Source organism: Sebastes umbrosus, chromosome 23 (genome assembly GCF_015220745.1).
Source record: "Sebastes umbrosus isolate fSebUmb1 chromosome 23, fSebUmb1.pri, whole genome shotgun sequence".
Lineage (NCBI taxonomy): Eukaryota > Metazoa > Chordata > Actinopteri > Perciformes > Sebastidae > Sebastes > Sebastes umbrosus.
Window position 1 is genome coordinate 18,611,063 of NC_051291.1, and position 27,075 is coordinate 18,638,137.

At 42.3% G+C, this 27,075-nt stretch overlaps 1 protein-coding gene across 1 annotated transcript; it reads right to left on the reverse strand.

Moving 5' to 3' along the window:
* Positions 1-280: 280 nt before the first annotated feature.
* Positions 281-25,770, reverse strand: mdfic (MyoD family inhibitor domain containing). The gene is made up of 5 exons (XM_037760747.1): positions 25,157-25,770; positions 24,745-24,923; positions 22,244-22,336; positions 8,183-8,530; positions 281-3,518 (listed from the first exon to the last, which is right to left on the reverse strand). The coding sequence occupies exons 2-5, from the start codon at positions 24,824-24,826 to the stop codon at positions 3,268-3,270; spliced, it is 774 nt and encodes a 257-aa protein (XP_037616675.1). The 5' UTR covers positions 24,827-24,923; positions 25,157-25,770; the 3' UTR covers positions 281-3,267.
* Between the last annotated feature and the right edge of the window lie 1,305 nt (positions 25,771-27,075).

Below are 27,075 nucleotides of genomic sequence, written 5' to 3' on the forward strand. Positions count from 1 at the left end.
AATAATCATTAGTTGCAGCCTTAAATTTATGCGGGCATCAGTATCAGCGAAAACAAAGACATTTTAAGGTGACCATATTGTCTTTTGTAGGAGTTTTAACACTAATCTTCCAGAGTACAAAGTACAAAATGCAAATTACAACATGCATGTCAGGACGCTTGTTGGTCACATTTTGGGCATTACCCGAGTGGATTGAGAAGAGTTTTAGTCTAACAACTGGAACATAATGAAGACACAAAAATGTATTGTTTAAGAAAATGTGTGCAAAACAAACAACATTCATTTTTTGGAAATGTTTTATTTCTTAAAAATTGTTCTCTTTGAGATTGAAGATAATGTACAAAACTAAGAAAAATGAGCTTTGAACTCCAAGATGAGGAATGATGCATCGAGATGAAAACGAGAAGGATCAAGTGTTAAGGCAACAGAAGGAGAAAAAACATACAACAGTATAGTATAAGAGGACAACTACTGTAGCTACATGTATATGTTTGTCTCTTTTTAGATGAATTCTTCACATTATCTATGGTGTTTTCTTGACACTCTTGGTATGAGTTAATCAGAAACATGAAAATGAGGTTTACTTTCTGCCCATTATCTGCTGCAGAGGTGCCTATCCGACCTCCTCACACACAATAACAGTGCACCATTAAGTCGAGCTGTACGTGACAGCACATTATCGTTGTTGGCGTTAGGAAGGGACATCTTTTTGTAACCAGTTAGCCAGCAGTGCTAATGAAGGCCAGCACTAAGTATCATCACTTAAACAACATCAAAGCGGATCTCCAAGACAAGAAAATGACTCCGCTGGTGATTCACCGCTAACTCATCTCGAGATACACAGAATTAAGGAACAGGGGGAGGAAAAAAAAGGGGAAGGAAACTGCCTTTACCCTGCATTAGTTTACCATTTCAACATGACAGTTCGTGATTCCTTTTTTGTATTGTGAGTCACTGGGCTTGATACCCGAAAGCCGCTTATATGGCAACCAGGGTCACCATTTTTTAATTCCGTATCACACCCCACATGAACGGAGTGCAGTTCAACAAGTCATACTTTACACAGAATGTATGTAAAACAGCATCACAGAAAAGACTCGGACCAGCTGACAAAGCCTAATCGTTGATGGCCGACGTTAGAGGAGGACTCTCGTAGAAATAAAGCTGTACACATTGTTTCTTTACGTTGCCGTGAGCTCTTTTTTTTCATTAAAAAATGTGAGTATCTGTGCTGTATTTCCAGTAAACCCAAGGCTTCAAATACTGCCAAATCAGGAGAGAGATGAGATTCTTTGGTAAAAACATGTTGTCACAGACCTTCCAGCATGATTTAGCAAACATGTAAAATGTAAATCGTGTAAATGTGCTTATCAGCAATTTTGTGCAGTTTTTTTTCTGTAACAACAGGCCACTTCAATTAAAAGAAATGCTTGAAATATAAAAGTAAAAGCATCCTAAAACAGGCACATTATTTACTTTTGGTTATAGAATGTAGCATTTGTGATGTCCTGATTCACCTTTGATATTTCACCAGTTTCAACTGCTCTACAGTGCTACAGTAGATAACTGTAAATGAAAGTCTGTGTGTTGCAAAACAACAGCGATGCAACTAAGAATGTATGAACTGTCACATAAACCTTTTACAGTGTTGTACAGTACTAAGACCGCAACCTCAGTTTTTTGAGCATCAAAAAAAAACAAACATAAGTATAGAAAATGAAATCAGAGTAAATAAATCATTTTGTTTAGTGTACGCAACACGTTGGTCGTCAAAATGACTAAAAGGATAAGATACAATTAGACAGCATTCCTGATGTAACAATAAAATCTTTAAGGCAGTCTGTGATAATACGGAAAGGATAGAATACTTTAAAGGCACAATGAGTAGGAGTTTAAAAAAAAACAATGTAGAAACTCATACAAAAATAATCCCTCAAAATCATCACTGACGACCCACTAGAAGTGTGTGGCTGTGTCTGTACCTCCAGAGACCCGGCCCTCTGCCCGGATTTTCCCTTTTCTTTTAATTTTGCTGTTTGGAACTAGGCATGCCGCGGTAGTCCATGTTACCGGTGTTACAGGGCGTTCGGGCATACACCGATTACATTACTTGTCCACTGCCCCCCACCGTCATTTTGATGTTTTTAAAGAAATAAAACCGATTAAGTTAATTTCCGCGTATCAGTGCCGTGTTAGATAGTCGGACGACGGACGCTACAAACTGAAAGCGAAAGTGCCTGCTCCGTACGGAGTCTCAACACAGAGTAGCAGGAGTCGGATTTCACACACACGGGACAAGAGAGACTTTACAGACAAGATGATGGCGGAAGATTTGGTGTAAAAGTGAAAAGTGAAAAGCAAAAGTGCCTATTTGGCAATATTTCGGAGTTAAACCCAATGCTATAAGGTAATCATAACATTAATGAGGCAATCGCCGTGTGGAGGACGGAGCGGTCACAGACGGTGTGTACCGCGCAGCGCAGCCAGACGGAAACTTGCGGCTGTGCAGCGAAGACTTGACCCGAGAGGCCAGACACACAGCCACCCGACGGTAAAGATAAAAGTAAGCGCTGGTGTAATTGGGAACAACGGTGTTGTCACAAGTTTATGAACGGTGGGAAAATTTCCTCACCGTCACATCCCTATTTGGGACGTTTCTGGACATCAAACTCTATAAAAATGTAGCGACTAGGTGCTAGATTGTAAGCATCCATCCAAGAGGAAGCTACGAAAATGGCGGGAACAGCGCCGAAAATGCAAATATAGCAAGGCGAAACGCCAAGCGGACAAAGCTCGTTCAAAAACTAGAGTGAATCTGGGTTTGGCTTTCACCCGCTGGTGAGCACCGCAGCCCTCGTTGAGCCGGGGCGACTTTGAATGTTGTTGTTTACAAACCACAAGCAACAAATCCTACTCATTGTGCCTTTAACAGAAACAACTTACTACACACTGAAGAGACATGCTCATATATCTGGAGTTTCTTCTAGCTCCTGCTGAGCTGGTTTGATGGAGAAGCCCAGTGTCAAAATATATCTTTCAAAGCATGCTTTACTCAGCCATACCTACTACTGCACACACACTTCATCACACATAAAAAAAGGACATTCACAAACACATATGTTCACCATCACACACACACACACACGTTCCCTCTGTCTGTTGCTGAATTCAAAGTGACAGCAGCAGCAGTTTCCTTCCATTCTTCCATCCAGAGTCCAGTTATCCCCCACAGAGACACGCTGCTGGTCTATGCCAGCGCAGGCCTCCCTATGTGGGGAAGCAGATGCCGCAGCACTCCATACAGATTTCCAGGCAATCTGAAGACTCGCAGCAGGCATCCATGATGCCGCAGTCCATGTCACAGGGGGAGTTGCAGTCGTCGCCCAGGTCGTCGCCGCAGCAGCAGCAGCAGCAGGCCTCTGGCGTGCACGCGCCGCACGAGGCCTGCGTCGCCACCATGTTGCAAAGTGTGAGGAACTCGCAGAAGAGGCAGGCCAAGATGCAGTGGACGCAGCAGTCTGGGTCAAACCGGCCAGGGTGACGAGTTGGAATGTAAAATAAACATATAAATACAATAAATCTATAAAAAAAACAGGCAACACACGAATATACAAAATAAAATTGAAGTCGAAATATGCACTGCGCAGTGCAGAGCAGGGTGAGTGAATGAGGACGTGCATGCTCGGCAGGCTGAAAGGTGGAACAGAGTAGGTATGCGGTGAAAGGGTGAGGGTTAACTAGGCGGGACGGGGGCTGAAGGAAATAAGAGAAATTCAAAGAAATGAATTCCTCTCCTGCAGTTTTTGATTAACGGACTGTTAAATAATTGTGGCATTATCATGCAAACTGCTAGTTTGATCACACAAAGATGATTAGCGAAGTCCAAGAGTGTCTCCCGGTAAATAGATGGATTAATGCCGGCAACGCTCACACCTCTGATTAACATTTAACCTCCTCGCAGACCCGTCTTTAAAATAGCTGGTGGCAAGTTTCAGCTTGTTGTTGCACAGCAATAAAAGGGCTCCCCTTTAAATTACCAATACACCCATTAACCGTCACAAATCTGCTTCTGAATGGCTGAATTAGTTTCATTAAAACGCTTCTGTCTTGAATAGGTAATGAAAAGGAACAAATTAAATGTTTTACTTCCACGGTATGTTAGTAAAGCTGTGCAGTGAGTGCAGGATGCAGAGTAGCAGAGTTTTCCAGTCAGAAAATGTCATTAGATGAAACGCAAGCTTTAATTTCTCTTCAATATAGTTATTTACAGTAATTGAATCAAATCAAAAACCTTAATTTACCTGTTTTCAAGAAATTAAGTCAATCCAAAGTTATCAGTCACTTAAAAAAGAAAAGCTGAAGCTTTTTCCAAATAGTTAAATTTGGAATAAAAATAAGTGAAATGTAGGATACAATAAGCCTTAGCACACGGGTGAGATAAAATAGAGAACAAGGATTGTTTATGCATGCCCCACAGATTACATCACAATTTATGTTGCCATGCTCCACACCAGAACTTCTGCAGTTGGATCTAAGTCACTAAATCAGACTAAATATCACTCGGTAAGTGTGCCTGGCATATACTCCTTGCGGCTGTCTCCTTTTTTTTTGAACCGAGGCCAGTGCACCGCCACTGCTTTGGAGTGTTAAAAAGACATGATGTGGATGGATGCAGGAAAAATAGCATTACAAACAGTGCCACATTTGCATAACTTTCATCAGCCCATCTCGAGCTGTCAGAAGGGGCTGTTACTGATTGGGTTAGAGGGAGAGCGAAAAGGAGGAGAGTGTGGAGGACGGCATGGGAAGGCAAGCCGAGGACCGCTGGATGCTCATGTTTGATTAATCAAAGTAGAGGGGATTTTTTTTTTTTTTACCCTATTTTTTTGCAGTGCTCAGGGCTGCAGAGCTGACCAGAAGCACTAGCTGACTGTGATACAAACAAGATAGAGAAGGGAACATGAAACGAGGAGCAAGTGCGTACGTGTGTGTGTGTGTGTTAGGGGTGCCTGAAGTTTGAATGCATCTTATTATCCTTATCTGAGGCCATAACACTGGCAGTGATGGAAGATGCATGAGAATAAATTCACTTCACATCTGGTGTGGACATGCAAGTAAATTGCTGTTGGGCAGATTGTGGATTTGTTTCATGCTGGCATTACAAAACTTATAATGCAGTGTACTGCCATCTGAGTGCTACAAAATGCCACTGAGAACAACAATAAACGGCTGCCCGGCCAAAGCTCCATGCACAAAAGCTCAAAGTTCAGCCTAACAAACTTTGAAGGACCCAGAGGGTATAGCCATGCCAGCGTTCAGAGTGGAACAGTAGACTGTGAATACGGTATAAACACAGTACATAGACATTAAGCAGCGGCCGGCCATCTCAGCTATTCACTTGGATGTATAATTCAACACCAGCGATTAGTCTGGATCTTAGAGAAGCCAGAAAGGAGGAGGGGAGCGAGGGGGGTGTGGGGGTGAGGGGGGTCGTATACTGTACACAAGAGAGCTGGACGCGAGGCACATCTCCGAGAAAACAGAGAGAGACGGACAGACGCAGACACAGAGTGAAACCAACCAACAGACAGACAGAGCAGCGCACACTGACACCGCTCCTGTTTAATGTCAGCGAGCGGCGATGAAGCCCAGAGTTTGCAGGGGCCAGAAAACAGCGTCCGATGCCTCTGAGGAAATAGCTTGAGACATCTGGAAAGCTAACATCAAAAAAAAAAAAAAAAAAAGGGAGCGGCATGACACAAAACAAGCTGGATGGGCCTCGGAGCGGCAAGCTGTGCAAAACATTCACACTCACAAAGAGAGAGAGGGCAAGATGGACAGACAAGATGAAGAGAGAGAGAGATTGATCAGACAATGCCTTGGTGGCTGTGGAGATGCACACATTGGGTAAAGAGGGCAGAGGATGTGGGCTGGATAGTGAAGGTCCACCACATGCACTTTAAAGCAGGCCTGTTTATAATGCATGACTGAGGGAAAAGTCAAAGCTGGAGCTTACACAACACAAACACATCAAGGTTTACAGCTTAGGCAAAGACTACGCTCGCGGCCTTGGCCCTAAATCTCTAAATGAGGCTAAAGCAGCTTGGAGACCTTAACTGATTACACACAATTAACAAAAAAAAAAAACACAAACCGGATGACAAGAGTCGAGACAACCCACCCCGCCGAACAAAAGCAGCGTGGTAAATGACTCCTCAGAAGCGGCGGCGTTATCACAGATTGGCTACGGTGCCAACGGCGTGTGCCAAGAAACACGGGGAGCGGCAGAATCCCCAGAGCTAGCTCCTGCTAGCTTACGCCTTTTATTTCCTGTGTTCAGGGGGCTGTTTAGGAGGCTAATTTCACAGGCAAACAGATTATGTTAATCCGTGTAAACATTCAAACACCACAGCTTGGCTGTTTTCCGGGGGGAAATAAATAGTTGAGAGCGAACATATTGATTCTGAGAGCTCTCGCGTCTGCAAATAAGCAACACAAAAGCCATAATGAGACAGACTTGTTGAGCTGCTGTTGTTTTATTTTATTATTTTTTTTCCCACCCTCTCTCTCTCTCTCTCTTCTGTTCTTTACCAATTAAGATGCTGAAAACATGACGTGTGTGGAATATCTCTGGTGGATGCATTCCACCTTTCCTCGCGAGGTGTTGTGGATGTGTGCGTGTCTTCTTGTTTTGTTCGCCTGCAAGTCCATCTGATGCATATTTCAAGTCGAGCATCATCAAATAAAGATCTTACTGCCCACTTTTCTCCTTCATTTAAACTTATATCTCAACCTGATCATTGTGAGTCTTTTAATAACACATAACATCACATTATTTTCCATCTTCACTTTGGAGTAAAAAGCCTGCATAAAAAGGCAAAACAGCAAAGGCCTTGTGTTGGATGAGCAGATAGGAATTGCCCTTGCCTAAACCCCTCATATTGTGCATGCTCCACAACACAGAGGGAACACATGCATGTCCACAAACACACGCACAGCCACAGAGTACAATAGCTGGAAGGGGGATGCAACGTTAATGAGGGCCAGGGTGGTGCTGACGGGACGTAGGGAGAGCCAGAGAGGGCCCAGAGAGGTGTGAGGGGCCGTGAGGGGCCCGAAGAAGGCTGGTCACGACTTTTAATAGGCACCCCGTGCTCTCAGGCCTCGTTAGACGGTCACACCTATCTCCCCCAATGGAAAAGGACCAGCCGGCCGCCTTCATTACCGGACTCACCTCGGCCTTGCACCTGACAAAGTGACGGCTTCCCCGCATGGCAAACGCACTCTCTGACTTGTTGTTAAAGAAAATAAAAGCCATGGGTGCGGGATAAGATGTCATTTTGCTTGACGGGAGTGATAAATATGAGAGGTCATGCACTCCCATCATTAAAAGGTGAGAGAAGGCAAGAATTTATTATCAATATCTTAGAAGGTATTCTTTCAGGAGAGCAGAGAAATCACTTTGATGGTGATGGCTTGATGGCATATCATTTCAATGTGCGACTGCAGATTAGCGATGACCTCATCAGGTGTTTTTGCTAGATATGATATTTATATTTCCTCCTAGGGCTGTCAATTGATTCAAATATTTAAATCGCGATTATTCGCATTATCGTCCGTAGTTAATCCTGATTAATCGCACACTTTCATTTTTTACCTGTTCAAAATGTACCTTAAAGGGAGATGGGTCAAGTGTTTAATACTCTTATCAGCATGGGAGTGGACAGATAGGCTTGCTTTATGTAAATGTATTTATATATTCATTATTGGAAATCAATTAACACAAAACAATAACAAATATTGTCCAGAAACCCTCACAGGTACTGCAATTATCAAAAAAAATATGCTCAAATCATAACATGGCAAACTGCAGCCCAACAGCCAACAACAGCTGTCAGTGTGTCAGTGTGCTGACTTGACTATGACTTGACCCAAAACTGCATGTAATTATTATACAGTGGGCATGTCTGTAAAGGGGAGACTCGTGGGTACCCATAGAACCCATTTTGATTCACATATCTTGAGGTCAGAGGTCAAGGCCCCACAGCCGATGGAATGAATTTATGACATATAACGGGATGCAGAAAGAGAAGCATGCAAGCTAACAAGCATTAGAAAAGTTAGTAAGGGTTTGTGCTCTCTTTTCCTCGCTGTCATTATTACCTCGTGTGTGGATACTCACCCTCTGGTAAAGGAGGTTTCTGTGATCCCGTGGAGCTGCCTTTACTGCGCCGGCTGCTGTCACTGTTGACTGACAAGCTGGACCTCAATTTCCTCTGCACCCTCTGCGACACAGGCGTGGACGGCTGCTCCGTTGTCGCCGCGGTCGCCGCCGCTCTTGTGCCAGGGCCTGACCCGCCTGTGGCGGCGTCCGTTCTGATGCTGGCACCGCAGGAGCATGTACGCGTGTGGATGCCGTTGCCGTTGCTCAGCGCAGGCGTGCCAGTGCTGTTGTGGCGAAAGCCATTTTGGTCCCTGCCAGAGTCTCCCTCGGCAGGCTCCGAGGCCACTGGCTGAGACTGGGGTTGAGCTGGAGACATGGAGAAAAAAGGATGTTTAGTAAAGAGCTGGGTGTGTAGTTTCAGCACAATTACTTAAATCTGTATTTAAGGACAGTTAAGTGATTACATTTCCTTGGAGCATTTCTTGCATTTATTCAACTGAAACACACCTGCAAGCTCAGTGTCATGAGGACAAAACACTAAAATACACAAGCATCAAAAGGAGCTAGTGGTTTACTTTAATAACTTACTCAATATTTGCTTACTTAATAAGCACTTTGAGTGGTCGGAAGACTAGAAAGGCGCTATATAAATGCAAGTCCATTTACCATTTACCATTTGTAGTGTCAATTTGTATGGAAGACAAAGAGTTGTGGATTCCTTTTACCCTTAAACGCGTGATAACCCTGTAACTTTATTTTAACTGAAGAGAACTTCATCTGCACTCTGCACTTCATACCTTTTACTCACATATAAAGTCGCTGCAGCTTGTGATGTTCAGCTCTTTTACAAACCGAACACAGTAATAGAGACGCACCACTCTCGGCTAAATAATTCTCAGCAAATCTTGCCACCGTTTCCTAACATGATCATATCGATCACATGGCAAACATTTCAACCCGGAACGACAGAAAGAAGCGGAGAGATATAGGAACCTCACATGTGACAGGTTCACAAAAGCCACCGCTGTAGGCAGACAGACATTTGTGGGAGCAGGTGAGTTAAGACAGTGTGCGAGAAAAGGGGAGATTAATGCGGTGAAAAGAGAAAGAGAGCCTGTGATACTCTGTGCATATACAAAAAAGCTGCTGTCTGCAACGGTAATGATCTCCTTTCCTCTGAACGCTCGGAGATGGCCTTTCTAAGTGTATGTGTGACAGCCACAGAAAGTCAGGAGACAGCGACCTGTCTGATAAGAAAGAAGGCGAAGGATGTGAGTGAGCAAAGGAGGTGGCATTTTACCGAGAGGAACACCTGCACATTCAGCTCTACTGGGAGTTCCTCCTGCATTACCTTCCCTCCACATCAGAGCCACCGTGCGTGTGCACGCACCCGCCAGTGCATGGTTAACTTGAGATTTTGTGAATTATTCATCTCTTTTTAACTCTGTCTGTGTGAACCATACTTATTCAGGTTTTTTCTATTCTATACTTTCTGTATATACATTGAATATATGGTATCTTCACCGCCATATTCCGCCTTACTTAACAGCTGTGTAGCTGAATCTTGTTTAAGTGTTTTGCAGCTGTCCAAAAAAATCAACAAAAGTGCAAGTGAAGTTAATATGATGCTGGAAATTTCTCTCCATCTATATTTTCTTTCTGTCAGCTCACCAACAAGTGCAATTATGGTTAACAAGAGAGGGAGAGAGTGTGGGAATCGGGCCTAGCGCTTTTTAACAACACATCACCCTGGGAGAGGCCGGACGTGAACGTGGATGTAAAACAAAGCAATTAAATACACACACTGGGTTTCGCCTTCTCCTCATTCAGGCTTCTGCATGCTGCCTCGATAAACAAATATAGACTTTAGGGATCAGGATTCCATGCAATTTGAATTAGACAACTGGGCAGCGCGCGATAGAATTCATTATGCAGTGATTTAAGACCAGGTTGATGGATTCTCTTCTCCAGAAGACAAAAGCCTTGCAGGCTGCCCATGACAATGTGGGGAGAGACTAAAGCTTGCTAACAAGGAGACCCGCAGTCGGCTACATATGTTGTTGTTCTTCACGTTTGCCTCTGACAGCTTGCCACGTCTTCTCGCCCGCCTTTATTATTTATGCACCTTTTTTTCTCACCAGTCGTTTCATTAATGCTTGGCAAACCATTATCATAGAGGAAGCTAGGAACACGCACACACACACACCATAGGAAGGTTTTCTACATATCAACACAATGGGCCTTACTTGGGTTGGCCGAGGATGCCTTACCAGGAAGATTTGTTTTTAATCAAATTGATCCTCTAACTTGTCAAAGTGGTATCACCATAGACTGTATATAAGAAGTGGACGAAGTCACCCATTTGTTTGTGGACTGCCGTCAAAGAGTGTAGAGGCAAAGAGACGAAACTCCGGTGTTTTATTGGCAAAAGCCACTGCCGCTATTTTGGACACAAAACGCTTATTATAATTATGATATTTTATTGTTCAATACAGGTAATTTCAGTAGAATATGACAATAGAATAGAAATAATTTTGTTTTACTTTTGTACGGCACTATTTTGGCGGACGTTTTACTGGCCGACTTCCAGTCCAAAACGGCGGAAGCGTAGCTTTGTCGGTGGGCGCTGATGTTGCAATGGAAAAAAACAATTGATTTTCACTTCTCGGCAACATACATTCTTTCCTGCCGTTTTGAAGCCTCGAGTTCGGCATTTTGGCCGTTGCCATCTTGGTTGCTGGCTGTCGCCATCTTGGTTATTTGCAACCAGAAGTGACACGAGAGGGCTAAATAAGACATTTTTAGGCCACCAAAAAGGTTTTAATTAACTTTCATGAACTGAAAACACTGTGAAAGGGTTAAAGTTCTAAGATGAAAACATGAACAACTCCCAGAGTGGACAACGCCATGCGGCAACCTGTCAATCACAAGGTAGCCACGCCCTAAAGCATACCTATCTTATTCTAAAAGGAACCATCATTTTTAAGAAATGAACATCGTGCTGTATTGAAGAAGACTTGAAACTAGCGATTGAGACCATAAACTCATGTTTACAATGTTTACTGAGGTAATAAATCAAGTGAGAAGTAGGCTCATTTTCTCATAGACTTCTATACAACCAGACTTCTTTTTGCAACCAGAGGAGTCGCCCCCTGCTGGCTGTTAGAAAGAATGCAAGTATAAGTCAGCCCGCTCGCTGTTGCAATAATCGAGAATCACAAACCAAAAGTTAGCTATTCAGCAAGCCACTTCAACAAGGTTGGTACTGTTAGCAATAAATGTTTTAAAATTGGCCTGAATCCAGAAATGAAAATCAGAAAGCCAACTCTTCTAATCACACTGCTGGTGTTTTCTCGCGTTGTTTCATCCCTCTGATGTAGCCACATATTTTAATGTGTAAACACACAAAGCATTCGCAGACATTAAAGAAGTTCACGGGGGAAATCCTTTTCTATAACTAATGATTAACTTGTCCAAACTCATTTGCAAAGACCCCTTTCACACACAAACATAACGCAACTCACCGCTAACACTGCACAGTAATAATAATTCACCTGTTTCTTGAGTATCGTCCAGTAAATACAACGCAGCAAAACTCCCGTCTAGAGATGACAGTTCCTTAACAAACCAATCACCCATAGTATCTTGCATAATAACACAGTAGCTTTTCCCATCTAGGTTCAACGAACACACATGCACATAAACACACGTTCATGCACATAAACACACGTTCATGCACAAAAAGGCCAAAGTAGACTGGGAGGCATAATTACCTTTCCTTTTGAGGAAGTCAAGCTTTCAATTTACCAAAGTATAAATAGTTATTAAGAAACCACTACGTAAAACCCAGAGCACATAAGCGGCGACTCAGGTTTCTGACACACTGCAAAGCCCTAAAAAAAGTGGTTCAAGTCTGCGGAGTAGTGTGCCTCAGTGGCAGGCTCCTGGATAGTCTGTATTTTTATCCTGATGAGCACGGTGACGGAGATGAATGGACACAACGGAGTAATATTCATAATCATTGATCATGATAATGATGATACTGTCAAAGATGGCAATGACAGACTCGTACAGTCACCGTGAGACGAATGAAGACGTAATGAGAGAAAGCAGAAATACAGTAAGCCCTGTTGGAATTTATGCTACGCTGGTAAGTTGGCGCAACAAAAACTTTCACTCTAGCTGCAGTGGAGGTAAAGGAAAAATATATAGCGTATGTTCAAGAGCATTTGGTTGTTCAGTGTGTACTGTAAAACTATATATAATATAGATTCAGGAAAAGGCTAGCATACATCAAGTCCACTCATTGTGCATATTTGCATTGTATTTGTCATTCCAAATTAAACATGTGCATACAACTTCTATGCACTTTTACTATGGATTTACACAAGGTTGGACTTCATCATTTCAAGATAATATAATGCACTGATGATATTTTTGGGCATAAAGTTTAATTCTGCATCTGAGGATTTGTCTGGTGAATGCAAATATGAACTCGGCCTGTTAATAAATCCTGACGGAGCAAAGCAGACGCACCGCTACTGCATTGTTCCTATTGTATAACAGTCATTCCCAAAGACTGGACATTTTATTAGGGTCGCCAAATAAAATGTGCAGAATTTATTGTGTTTTATTTAATATGTATATCTGCAGTACACCTTTGAGCCACATGAGGGAGCCTGAATGTTCGGATTGTTCTGATGATTGTAGCCTACTTATAACATTGAATCTGATAAGAAAGGCTTGCGTACATTCTGTTTGTTTCACTGATCAGAGGTAAAAAAAAACGAGAGCCTGTTAACTCTGCCTAAATGCATTTATTTGGTCTCATTTTTTAAGTATTTAACATGTTTATACATTTTCAATTGCGTAAAAGGAAGTTGTGATTTATCAAACACGTATATCTCTTCGAAATGGCTGGTTTACCTATTCAAGATGAGATACGCCGATGTGGAAATGGCAGTAGAAATGGTGAGGAACGTTCATTTACGCACAAATTCGCTCTCCTCACGATTTATAGGTAAGGCCTATTGTGAATTGGGTCGTGATGGTTTGTCTCAAAAGTGGGTACCCAGAAAAAAAGTTTGAGAAACACTGGTATAACACAGCAGGAAACACAAACTGCATCAAAATTTGATAAGAACAACTCTCCCAGCAAGTTTTTTTAAAAAATCATACGAGCTGTGCAGCTGCCACAAGCTTGCAGAGACGGGTAGGTGTCCTGAGATAACCGAACGCACGCAACCTGACAGGTTGCATTAAAACACCATGTTTTGGGAGGAAGAAGTGGACACACACACGCTTCAAATTGGACTTGTAACCGCCCTATTTCTAGCGCATCAACAACTGTTGAGAGTGTACATTTGTAGTTGAATAAAACATGGTACTCCCCTACACACGCTGTCACACACATCACAGGGGAAACTAGGGGGTGAGTGCTTCTTGACTGTCTAAGCAGCATCCCAATTTGGTCCCAGCTACTAGTAGCTGACAGCCTCAAATATCTGGGGAGCATTTTTAAAAGGCCAGTGTTTGATGGATTCATGAAGAACACACAAATATAATTGCCATTTGTCACTGAGTCTTCAGCGGCTGCGCCACACAGGGACCGAGCACCGGAGTGCCTGGAGAGCGCCGGAGCCGCGCCAGAGCTGTGCGCTCTGTATGTAAAACTGAGTATATAAACACCTCCGTTTTTGTCACAGAAAATAGGTCCTACAGGAGGGAGCTGGAAATTGTACCCAAAAGACAGAAGAAAGAATATATATGTATGTATATGTCACAAGCCTACTGGATCCCAAACACACACACACACACACACACACACACACACACAGACACAGAGGCAGACCTACCAGGAAGGAATATGCATGCATGCATGTCAACTGAAACAGAGCTGTATAAACAAGTATTCTAAAATAGTCAAGAACATGAAAATATAACACAGAGGTCAAACAGGGCAGTATGGAGATTCTCATTTGCACACTGCTACGCCGAGAGTCGCAGGTAAGGCAGGGAGCGGATCGAGCAACCACACACAAGCTCTGTGTTTCTAAAGCTCGGCCCTTTTTAATATTAATGCCCCTGAGACGGAGAGAAAGAGGGAGAAAGGTGTTTGCCTAGGCTTATTAGAATGCCCATCATAGAGAGCATACAGTTATTCAAATGTCACATCATGTCAGCCAAATAAACACCGCAATCCAGATCTTGTATTTATCTCCTAATAGCCGGTTATTACACAATGCTACGAGTTGTGTGAGTTAACACTTTATGAGGCGCCTTTATTTTTAGTTATGAGTCCCAAACAGCAACGCCAGTTAGCTCTGAAATGCTAATTCTACGAACATGGCCAGTGTTTTGTTTATCTTTCTGCGCCTTGTATTAGAAAAACATGTATATTTTCTGCTCGGCTGGCCATGTACCTGCATGATTGAAATGCTAATTTGTAAATGTGCAATGACCTAGCCAGACTCCTCTTACCACCACCACCACCACCAACCCCTCCTCCTCTCTCCGCCAAAACAGCCCGAGGTATCATCTCTCCTCCTAACAAACAGCAGCGCGTGGAACAGCCCCTGCCTTTCAATCCAAAGGGATATATTTTCTCATTAGAAATTATACATCTTCCCTGTCCATATTTATAGACGCAAAACCAGGGGAATTATACTGCAGAGAGAGTGAGAGGGACAGCGAGAGAGAGCGAGAGAGAGAGAGAGAGAGAGAGAGAGAGAGAGAGGAAAATAGTACAATGAATGTTATTACAAAGGGCTCTGATTGAAATTTTCCTTGGGCGTATCAAAGCCTCGTTTACCGTTTGACCTTAAACTCCGGGACAAGGACTTTCTTTATTGTCTAGAAGGACGCGTCGGAAGGAACAGATGAGCGACTCCAGGATCATCATTCGAGTGTCCCAGCACAACAAAACCCACCAACTGTGATTAGCATCAATATAATGCAGATATCAGCAGTGTGAAAAGAGAGCAAATTGGCGATGTCAACCGGCAACCAGGAAGTAGCATCTGATTAGAAAAATTAGTAGTGTAAAAAGATGTAGGTGCCATGCAAACTCTGTTTACACAGAGTGGATGGCAACCTGACACGGGCTAACAGAAATGTCACTTGTTCCAACAAATATGAAAAAGAATGTGACGCCGGACATCACGCGGCAATCCTGGCCCTGTCAGTTCACACACATACACACACGCATGAGATGTTTCGTATTTATCCAAGATAAAATGGCGATGATGGCGGCGGCATGGACGATGATGACCGCTGAGGATAGCTAAATTACCTGCTCTGATATTGGATCCTCATCAGCCAAAGTGACAAGCTATGCATGTGTGTGTGTGTGTGCGTACGTGGGTGTGTTATGGCAAACCTGCAACAGAACTCTATTAGCTGTCTTCACCTGTCAAGGCTGATCACATTGTGTAGCGTCTCATTTAAGCAGGAAACATCACATTTTTTGTCTGTTTTTTTTTCCATCCCATTCCGGGGCAATCAGTCAATATTGCTCAGCTCGTTTTCAGCGGTGACACACTTATTTTCCACCCTGTTTTTAATTCTCCGCGACAGTCGTTCAAATTTGGCTCCTCCAACCTGCTGAAGGGGAAGTGACACGGAAAGACAGAGCTTAATATTATTTCCAAACCCCCCCCCCTCACACTACCGCCGCCTCCACCCAACAAAAGAGAGAAGCAGGGCGTCAGGGATTTACTAATTTCAAATTTTGCTGCTGATTGAGTGGAAAAAATAACCCCCTCGGACCTTGTTCTGCTTAATTACATTTTACAGTAGCAAAGGCAACTTGAAAGACAAGAGCTTGATTTGACGACGTGAACCTCTCAGCGTACGGCGTGCACGAGGCTGGCTAAGGTGTGTGTGCGTGCTGGGATGGAGAGTTGGTGGTGGAGGGGGGAGAAGGGAGTCATCAATTATCCTTTGATTTCAAAACGGAACATTTTCCCAGATTAATATGTCTGACTGCTATCTAAATCATTGAGAGTCCCAATGAGGTGCCATTTTCTCTTACATGAATCACGTTGAGGGGAAGTCATTCACACTCGGCCCACCCCTCTCCCCCCCACAAACCCCCGAGCTCCGACCACAGAAGTCTCCGGTCTCTCCGCTGTTGTGTGGAATTTGGCATGGTGCTAATTTGAGTGCTACTAATGTAGCAGAACGCGAGGCATCAAGGAGCGTTCAAAGCCTTACAACCTGGCCGCTGTGAGAGACACTAAACGGCGCCTTATTCTCTTCCTCTCCTCGTTTCTGAGATGAATTTGTACGAGCCTGTTTCTGCATTAAGCTTTGTCAAACGCCTTTTATTCTCCCTCATCTGTTTCTCGCCATCCGAGAGGGGAGAAAGAGTGTAGTATAAAGTCAGCCCGAATGCAGTATCTTTAAAAAGCTGCACATCTTGCACGGATTTAGGCTTTACACGGCTAGCTCCCACAATTTCTAGAAAGATCAATTATGACGTGACTCAGAGCAGGCCTGAGGGAGCTGCCAGGCTCCATACTCCAAAAAACGTGCTCCACCCTCTCCTCGCTGACGACTCAAAACAAAAAACGGAGCAACAGAGCAGGAGCGAACGGGAGGGGGAAGAAGGGAAGGAGGGGAACGGGGGTATTTTCAGTTTCAGTTACATCGATGACTCAAATATTCCACCAGCTTCAAAATCTCCTCGCTGAAGTAGAAGTTCCACAGGAAACTCACTTGTTTGAAATTCGACGGCAGGCGCGCGGGCATGCACATGCGCACATTCGTACACATATACACAAAGGCATACACATGCAAAACGGCAACCACACATACCAAATAAGTACAGTGTGCATCTGCAGCAGATCCACTAACGCAGCCACTACAGGAGTCAGAGATGAGGATCTGGCAGTGGTGCTTACCACTCCCTAAAAGCCAAAATACAACAGAGGTCTGTCTCTGGGTCAGAGAGGGGATAGACAGTCTATCAAAATACCCCCACACCTAGTTCCTTTATTTGCTCAGTATCAATCTCAGCATTAACCCTCTGCTAATGGGACAGCTGTGGGTCAGCGCCTCGCATCTTCGGGATGCCAATCAAAGGCCTTAAGCTGAGAGATCAGCCTTCGGGACAGAGGTGCTCGTCTGCCTCTGAGTGGCTTTTTAAACACGGAGACGCCCGTATCGATTTTAGCTCTAGCCTGAAAGAGAGGAGGGAGGTGTGGGGGGTGTATTGCACTAGCCAGGGCCTGTGTCGGCTGTCTGTGTGTCTGGACGGGAGCCATCCCCTGGTCCCCGGTCACCCTCCACCGATCAGGGGGCCTGACAGAATGACCTAGCAGAGGAGGCACTGAACCTGCAAACACGAAGGGGGCAAGGAGCTGGAAGCTCGAGGGGGTCGGGGCTGGGCGGGGGCAACATCAGCAGAGATCTCAGTAATAGAAAAGGGTTTTAACCTTAATGTTGGGAGCCAAAACCCTGTTAGAGGCCAAGTAATCCCCCCTGCGCTGCTCTCATTTGAACTGGCTGATTTTTTTTTTTCTCTCACTCCCTCTCTGTGAGTGGCTTGTGAAATGCACTGACGCTGACTTGTGTGGCACTGGTTAGGGAGGCGGTAAACATGAGCCAAGCAGTCCACCTACCTCTCCTGTGTTAAACAGACTGTCTATTTGATGCATTATTATTAGGGCTGTCAAAGTTATCGCGATAATAATGCATTAATGCAACTTGCGATCTTGAGGTAGTAGCGGGCTCAGTTTTAAAGCTAAAGTGAAGATACTGGCATCATATGAAACTAGAAAAACCTAAAGAATCCATTGGTACCAACCATGTCATACTAGCTTGTCACAAAGGAGGTTAAATAACGCTACAAACTTACGCTAAATTTTGACAAGGAAAAACTGGCAAGGCTATTTTCAAAGGGGTCCCTTGACCTCTGACCTCAAGACATGTTAATGAAAATGGGTTCTATGGATACCCACGAGTCTCCCCTTTACAGACATGCCCACTTTATGATAATCACATGCAGTTTGGGCAAATCATAGTCAAGTCAGCACACTGACACACTGACAGCTGTTGTTGCCTATTGAGCTTGAGTTTGCCATTTTATGATCCGAGCATATTTTTTTATGCTAAATGCAGTACCTGTGAGGGTTTCTGGACAATATTTGTCATTGTTGTGTGTTGTTAATTGATTTCCAATAATAAATATATATATATTTGCATAAAGCAAGCACACAGTATGTGCCCACTCCCGTGTTGAGTGTATTAAATACTTGACAAATCTCCCTTTAAGGTACATTTTGAACAGATCAAAAATATGCGATTAATCACTATTAACTATGGACAAGCATTAATCGCGATTAAATATTTTAATCAATTGACAGCCCTAATCATTATAGATTCAACTAACCAACAATATAGAAATTAGTTAAAAGTTGCACCACCTCCACCAACTCCAGTATTAAATTGCTGCATCCATGTAAAGACCGTATATACGGCTGTACTTTTATATCGCTTACATTTTGGATGCAGGACTTTTCTTTTAGGGACTTTTCTTGAGTAGCTTTATGCTCCGGTATAAGATCTGAATATTTCTTCCTCCACTGCAGATACAAGAACCAACTAGAGACAAAGGTCAATTGATGTTAAAACGACTTCATTCACATTCAGATTCTCTGCAATAAAGAAAAAAAAGATACACTCTCCCTCCACAATCAAAATCCATATATGTTGCCTTGTATCTAACATAAGTACTTCAAAGACTGCGGTCCATGAATTGACGTATGCATATCTAATCATTTGGCTCAAGTATTTTGAATATCTTTTTAAAAAAAAAATTAACAGTGAATAGGCTCGGGCACTTCGGGTAAAATATGCTAATTAACACACTTGAAATTTCCCATATGAAATCTATCTGCACCAAGACAATGAGAAAATAATTACAACAGAGGTAGAATTACAATGCCCATTTTAATCAACCCCTACACTAGCATTTCACCCTATTTATACAGTTTTTGATTCCATGACCCACTGGTAAGTAATCACTTGAAAATTACGGTTCCGTTTATAATAGGTCTGCGCTTTAGGCACATTATTTCTGCAGAGACAGGGCTCGGAGGATTACAATAAAGATATGAATCTTGCATAACAACAATCAGCATGCACTTCCTGTGCCTCAGAAAAACATTATGGGAAAAAGAAAAACTGGCACGAGGTTAAAAAGTCTTTAAGTAACTTTGGAATATACATGAGGTAAAGTGTGACAGTCTGAGAATGTTGATTCAACGCTTCAGCAGATGATGACATCGATGATGAAGAGGCACTTGCCCTTTGTTTTATCTGACTCTACCTCTGCCGACTGTCTAGTATCATAACACTTTATAGTTTTGTATATAAATCTTAATTGTTGCACCGTCAAGTAATCTTTCCTTGCAAGAAAGGTGTAAGTATGAGTTAAACAATCCCTTTTACTGCGTTTATTAGGGGTCACAAATTCACTTCCAAAAGGTCAATTCTGCACACAGGTAATAACCTTGAAGGTGTGCCACTAAAGAGTCCAATCAGGGATTCACACAAAGGCCAGACTAAAAAAGAAAAAAAGAAAAAAGAGAGTCATGTTATTTGACCTTCCTTTCTCACTACAGAATTTTCCTAAGATAAAAAACAGACCTGTTCTTCGGGAAGCTAGTAAGGTCATCTTTATCAACCACAGAAGCATTTAAAAAGTATTTGACAATCCGGTGAATAATGTGACGATTAAACTCCTAAAACTGGTGCTGGGTGGTAGCAATTTATTCCGAGGCAGAGGGGCCGGAGAGCCGAGGCCCTGTTTGCAGGAGATATCAGCTGCTTGAAAACCCAGAACGGTCTCTTGAGGAATGTCTGTCTCCCCCACAAGATCCTCCCTCCCTCCCCCAGGATGGCAAAGCCACAGAGGAACCGTTCACTGACAACGGCCTAATAGGAAGGGCAGAATTTGTACTTTTTTTTTTCGTCTAACAAGCCGCAGTGGTTGGCAATCCCAGGAACCACCACATTTCTTTTTTTAATTCATGATACTCCGTTCATAGTGATAATTTCAGCTTTTTAGGTCACACTTTGATGATTAATCGTGTGGCGAGGTTCAGTTACTCCCTGTTTAATGTCCTCTCCTGCACGCTGTGCTCCATGAATAACACTTTTAAACGAATATGGAACCGCTGCCATGTTTACGTTCCTGCTTTAAGGGGACCCACTGGTTAAAAAGACAACTTGTCAAAACACGGTTATCATGACTGAAATGGGATATGTGCTGTTATTACAGCATTACAATAGGCTTCCTCTTGTTGTGAAAAATCCCCGTCCACACACTGTACACAAGCTTTCAATCCCACAGCAAAGGGGGGAAAAAACAGCAGGATGTAGGCAGGCAGATGATTTCTTATTGATTTCCTGTTTCGGCGGTGAAGAGGGCTCTCAATTACCTCTGCCAGCGAGCAATCTGATTGGTCACTTCGACAAACAGAACCACAGTGAGACTATGACACAAATAGGCTGACTTGAGCTGCCGTAAATGCAAGAATTTACAGCTTTGATTTAGACAAGGGTGCATAAAACGTTCACAAAGATTATCATTTATTATCATAGCACAAATTTGGGGTTTTGTCTGTATTTGATATGACTATTTATGCTCTCTCAAAAGAGATGTAGCATATCTTCATCCCTCTAAAATTCCCTTACCAGACAGTATGTGTGTGTGTGTGAGAAAGAGAGTATGTGTGGATGTTGGGGAGGGGGGTGACATCAATTACAACGCAAAACTGTTGTCACAGGGGCTTATCTGCTGAGATGAAAGGAAAGCATGCCTCCCTCCAGAAGTGCAACACTCCACACACCTGCCAAGCTAGAAAGGACCTCTTGACAGAAAATCCTTTTTTTTTTTGTGCAACTGAATCTCTTTTGCTCGCTGATTCGGTAAACAAGCCACCGGCAAGTCATTAAGCTTGATACCAAGAAGAAAAAAGGCAAGAAAAAGGCGCCCTGGAAAAGTTAACAACCTAGAAACAAAAGAGAACTGTTGTGGCGAATGTCGACACAATCCTTATTATAGCTAGGGCACTTAACATGGATGGAAGCAATCAACTGCTATTAGCCTTTGCTGACACATCTCACTCTTCTTAAGAACAATAAAACACAAAGCTTTTAGCCGCTTTCCTTTTGTGACCCGCAATCCGCGGCTCAGTATCAAGTCACTTTATTGAACAAGAGCGCATCTAGACTTAATTAGACCTGCTCAAGCAGTTCAATGCCAAATAATTGTTTTGTAAAACCTCCCAGTGTCAGGACATTTGCATAAAACAATGTGATTATTTCAGAGTTAAAGTGCAAGTTTCCAAAGTTATAAAATCAGATTATAAAAGACGCCAAAAAAAAGCCATTTCACAATCGAAAATGTGTTATTGGTATAGTAGATTATTAGTAGGAACAATTCCTGCAATGTTGACTTATCCTGAAAGCTGAACGACACTGTTCCACAGAAAAATGCCTCTAGCAGCTGGCACAATTCTTCTCCAATAGGTAAATGTTTGGTACGAGGGGAAAAAACATTGTGGCTAAGTCGCAATCAGTGCGTTGAAAAAGCCAATGCCAGAACCACAAACAGGATTTCCCCACTTCCAAAACAGTGGGCTGCGGGTTGGAAGGAGAAGTAAAAAATGGAGGAACAAGCCAAGTCTTGGTCATTATGGCAGAATGAGAGAGCACGCATGCTACCACTCACTTGCCAAAAGAACTGGATGCTGCTATCTTGATATTTTAATTGGAAACACTGAAGCTAATATTTTAGTTGGCCGACTGACCCTGCCTCGTGCATGTACACTTGTGCGACTGTCATAACAACTACTATTCTTGACAGTTGGAGCGCGTTCATGAAAAAGAAATGAAACCATTTAAAAATGTTAAATAAAACAGTTAAGCTCCACCATCTGACTCTGCGAGCGCATGTTAATCGTTTTCACTCTCCCTCAAAATTAAACAGCTCATTGTTGTTTATCATTAAAAATAACACCAAGATATCCTTCTGTCCGCCCACAGCTTTCCCACGTCGTTAAAACTTACTTCTTACGGGCTCGCGGTAATTAGGCTTCTCCTCGGTCACGTGTCCTTCGGCGGCTGGTTTCCTGGGAGACGGTTCTCTTCCTGACGATTCATCTAGGGTCACACAAGCATTTACTGTTAAACATGGTGGAAGAAACCTGTTGCACACGAAGTGAAGCAAAAAATATTATGCTGCATAGTGAGGAACAGAGGTTGTTTAATTTAATATCATCCTATTACTGTTCTGAATTAAAGTGCATTACAGCCATTCCTTTAACAGATGTAAACTTTTTACAGCAGGGTCAGCCACAGTGAACAAAATATGAGGGACAGCTGGACGAGCCAGAGGTGCAAAGGCCACTCGGTTTATTTTCGCCAGAAAAAACACAGGCCGCTGGCAAATGGTTGCACAACATGGTGGGGCGGTTCAGGTAAAGGCCCTGCCAGAGCTCTGGATCTCATTTTCTCTCCTTCTGTTCCCGGGCGCGCTCTACCTGCCAAGCTGCTTTTTTACTGCCATAAAGGCTGCATTCATCTAAATTGGAACAAGTATGCGGGCAAAGACTCGAGGCCAGATAGCTGAGCAAAAAAACACAAGAGACAGTTTCACTCATCTCTCTAAGCCGCGTCTTCTGGCTCCTCGACTTCAAGACTCGCTGACGCTTTGCACACTGCTGCTTTGTTCAGTAAATAAACCTCCCACATGACTTTATTCGCTGGTCTGGTGCCAGATGCCCTGCTCATAGCCCGCCCAGCAGCTTTTTTTTATAGCTTGCAAGTTTTTCAGTAACATACTGTCTCTCAAGCCACTTTTGCTGCGATTCTGGTGAAGAATGATTCAGCAAAACCCAGCGATGTCGTTTACCGAAGCTTGATGCGTTTCCAACACTACAACACTCTGTTTTGTAAGCAGTGATGGATGGGCGAGTGGAACGGATGGTCCAGCAGCCCTAGATAGATATGGCACATATCTCAGCTCGGAGCTGATGTATGGTAGCGGCAGTTGCGTTAGCAGTACTGTGTGATGCATCGCAGTATTTAGTGATCACAGTTAGAAATAAATTGCTCTATTCTCAGTACATCCACAGTCCCCTGAGAGGGGGGAAATCCAGTCTTAACTGCGAGCGCCTCTTTGAAGGTCCAGCGAAAATCCATTCGCAATCCAGCAGCCCCAGTGATTGCTTACTTTGTCCTACTTTGCTATTTTTTGACAGTGCCATAATGATGCTTGGTATAAATAGGATGGTTAACGGTTCATTGCTTGTTTGAAGAAAAATGAAAAGGGGGGTGGGGGGGGTGGTAAGCTTATTTTACATGTGATAATCTTAGGGGCAACTAGAAAGTTAATTAAAAACTATAATTGGCTGTGGTTGCTGTTAATAGTCACCAGGGCGTTTCTTCAGACTTTATTGAGGGGAAAAAAAGCAAAAACATTATCGAGGCTTAACACTGGAGCACAGATACTGATGTGTACTAAAAAAAAAAATCACATGAATATAATTTAAAAAGACAAGGGCTGATATTGTCCCAAGCAGAACACTGATGCACACCAGTAATCTGTTAATGACAAAATTTCTATATATGTGTGTTTTCTCATTGTTTTCTCCCATGTTTGCACGTACAAGCAAAGTTCTTGACAGAATATGTCACTGATATTTATAGCTGCAGCTTCATATTGCTGGTGCACTGGCACCGGCATGGGGAGAAAAAAAACGCTCCACAAACATGCACAAGAGAGAACTTGTTGTACTGCATGAACCGTGCATTTGTATAGCGGGGATTCTCACAGGTTTGCAAGACACAAGAGTGCTTGAAACAGACACATTTTTGGCTTGTGGAAGTAAAAGAAGTTGGGGTGACAGGCCCAATGAGAGCAGAACTATGCTGTTAAGTGTGAACCATTGGTGGAATGGGTTAGGTGATGGGTTGAAGCGGAGCACAAATATAAATCACTTTAAAAAGCTATACAAAAAAATATATTTTTGGGAGGTATATGGTTGAGGAGGAGTTGTTATAAGGGTTGTGTTAAGGGTTGGTTTATATCTACTTTTTTTAACTCTGGATGGATATGTGGGTTGTAAATAAACCTGGGATGCTGTTCATATATTTAATTTGGGATGTAAATAAATCTGGGATAGTTTATACATTATATTATATTATCATTCTATGATATATGAGTTATTAGAGGAGAAGTGGGAAAGGGGTATAGGGAAATATAAGTTTTACTTCTACCTACTCCTTTTACTTTTACACCATTACTCTTGTTTTGTTTTTTTATTATTTTGTATCTGTTTTTATTTATTTTTTATGTTCGAAATAAAGTCTTTCATTCATTCATTCATTCAACCAGTGCACCCTGGGAGTTTTTTTTCACACTCTCCTACCACTTTATGAAGTTAAATTACATCTTGATGAAGGACCACTGGGACCATCTCCTGGGAGCCCCAGACCTCACTTTGGTCACCTCAATTTCCCTTTTCTTCCCCCATGCTATAGTGGTTTTCCTGTGTTGTGCTTCTTACCTTGTGACGCTGGCAGCAGCAGGGGACTTGTGTCTTGCTGAGGGCCCTTCCCTGGCCCTGGAAGGACGGTCTCCTTGGACATGAGACAGTCGTCTTTTTGGGGACACACAGAAAGAAGTTCCTCCCTTCCCTTCAGCACCTCAGCGCTGCGAAAACCAATGTCTCATCATCCGCTCAGGCTTGAAAGACACAAAGCAACACCAAGTCGTGTGTCATTACTCAGCTTTGAGACAGTCGTCTGCTTTCTTCACACCAGTGACGTCGAGCTGCAGTAAAAACTCAGTGGAAATTTCCCTTCTCGAGGCTTTTTTTACATAAACGTGCTGCATGTGTTGTTCTTCACCTAAAAGCGACGCTAGCTAAGAAGTTTATAGCTAAAAGAGGACATATTGTTTATAAATGCGTATCTTACCTTTCAAACATGTCAACTCCTTCGCTTCAAACTCGACTTCTTCCCATCCTTCCTTCCTTCCTTCCTTCCTTCCTCTCACTCTTTTCCCCGGAAAGAAAACTTGGTGAAACTTCGCGTCCAAAACTTTTCCTGTAACTTTTTATTAGCCGGTGTGTCCCAGACTGTCCCACTTTGTCCTCCAGACAGTTGTTGACGCATTCAAAAGTATATCAATAATAGTCCTCGCGACGCTTTCGACGGTCAGTGGCGGCAGTTTTTTTCTGAGGAGAGTTCAGCTGCGTCCTCAAACATTTTCATCATATCCGGATTCCTGCAGAACAGCAGCCAGAGGAGCCAGAGGAGCTGCTACGACTCTTCTTCTTCTTCTTCTTCTTCTTCTCCTTCTTCTCTGTCTTTGCTTCCCTTGGCGGCAGAGAAGTGAACAATAATAAAGCCCTCCCTGAACATCTGTCCCACAACATAAAGTTAGGAACAAACTGGGAAAATAACATATTTTGGACTTTTTTTGGTTGTAAATTCTACATTAAATAAAAATAAATTATAAATACAAAATATCTGTCAATACGTCATATTTAGTGGAGCCTACTTTGGGAGTAAAACGTTAAATACAGGTGTAATAATTAAAAAAAAAACACCTCAGTTCTGCTTGGTTGTCATGGAGTTTAATTGATATCACGTGACCTATGAAACTTGTCACGTGATTTTTCATCCAGGAAGTGAGGTGTGTTTATTTATTTGTTTCATTTATTTATTTGTTTGTTTGTTTGTTTGTTTGTTTGTTTGTTTGTTTGTCAAGCTGCTATTTCCAAAGTCAAGAATTAATCTTAAAGTTTGAAAAAAAAGTTGTAGGACCCAACCTTCTTCTTCTTCTTCTTCTTCTTCTTCTTCTTTTTCTTCTTCTTTTTCTTCTTCTTCTTCTTTCCCTTTGCTTCCCTTGGCGGCAGAGAAGTGAACAATAATAAAGCCCTCCCTGAACATGTGTCACACAACATAAAGTTAGGAAAAACTGGAAAAATAACATATATATATTTGGACTTTTTATCGTTGTATATTTTATATTAAAATACGTGGGGGAAAAAAGCATTTACAAATATTTGTCAAAATATTATGTTTAATGGGGGCTACTTTGGGACTAATACATTAAATACAAGTGTAATAAAAAAAAAAAAAAAACACTTCTCAGTTCTTGGTTGTCATGGAGTTTAATTGATATCACGTGGCCTGTGAGACTTGTCACGTGACTTTTCACCAAGGAAGTGAGGTGTGTTTATTTATTTATTTGCTTGTTTGTTTATTTGTTTATTTGTTTGTTTGTTTGTTTGTTTGTCAAGCTGCTATTTCCAAAGTCAAGAATGAATCTTAAAGTTTGAAAAAAAAGTTGTAGGACCCAACATATATAATGAACATTTAGAGCAATTACTGGATTATTATTATTATTATTATTATTATTATTATTATTATCAATATTATCAATATTATTATCAATATTATTACTATTATTATTATTCAGTTGTGTAAAATGCTTTTGAACACATCTGATATAAGCTAAGATAAACCTTTATTGAGGATAGAGAAAGTAAAAGAAAGAAATTATAGGAGGTATATAAAACTAAAATAAGAATAGAAAACAAAATAGAACTATACAAGAGCAGCTTGGAGACAGAAATTACAATAACAGTAGTGTGATACATAAAGCAAGTCAGTGACATCAAATGATTTGAGTGATCATTCAAAATGCCATTCAGTAAAACTTTAGGATTCTACAGTCTTGTATTGTCTAGAAATGATTAATTTAAAGTAGCAATATGATTTAATAAGCCTAATGTTGGGGGTCTAAGAAACACCGCTGAAAAAAACATACGTGGCATTGTTTTATCACCTTGATAATTTGTGACATTTCCTAATTTTATTAGAACGGC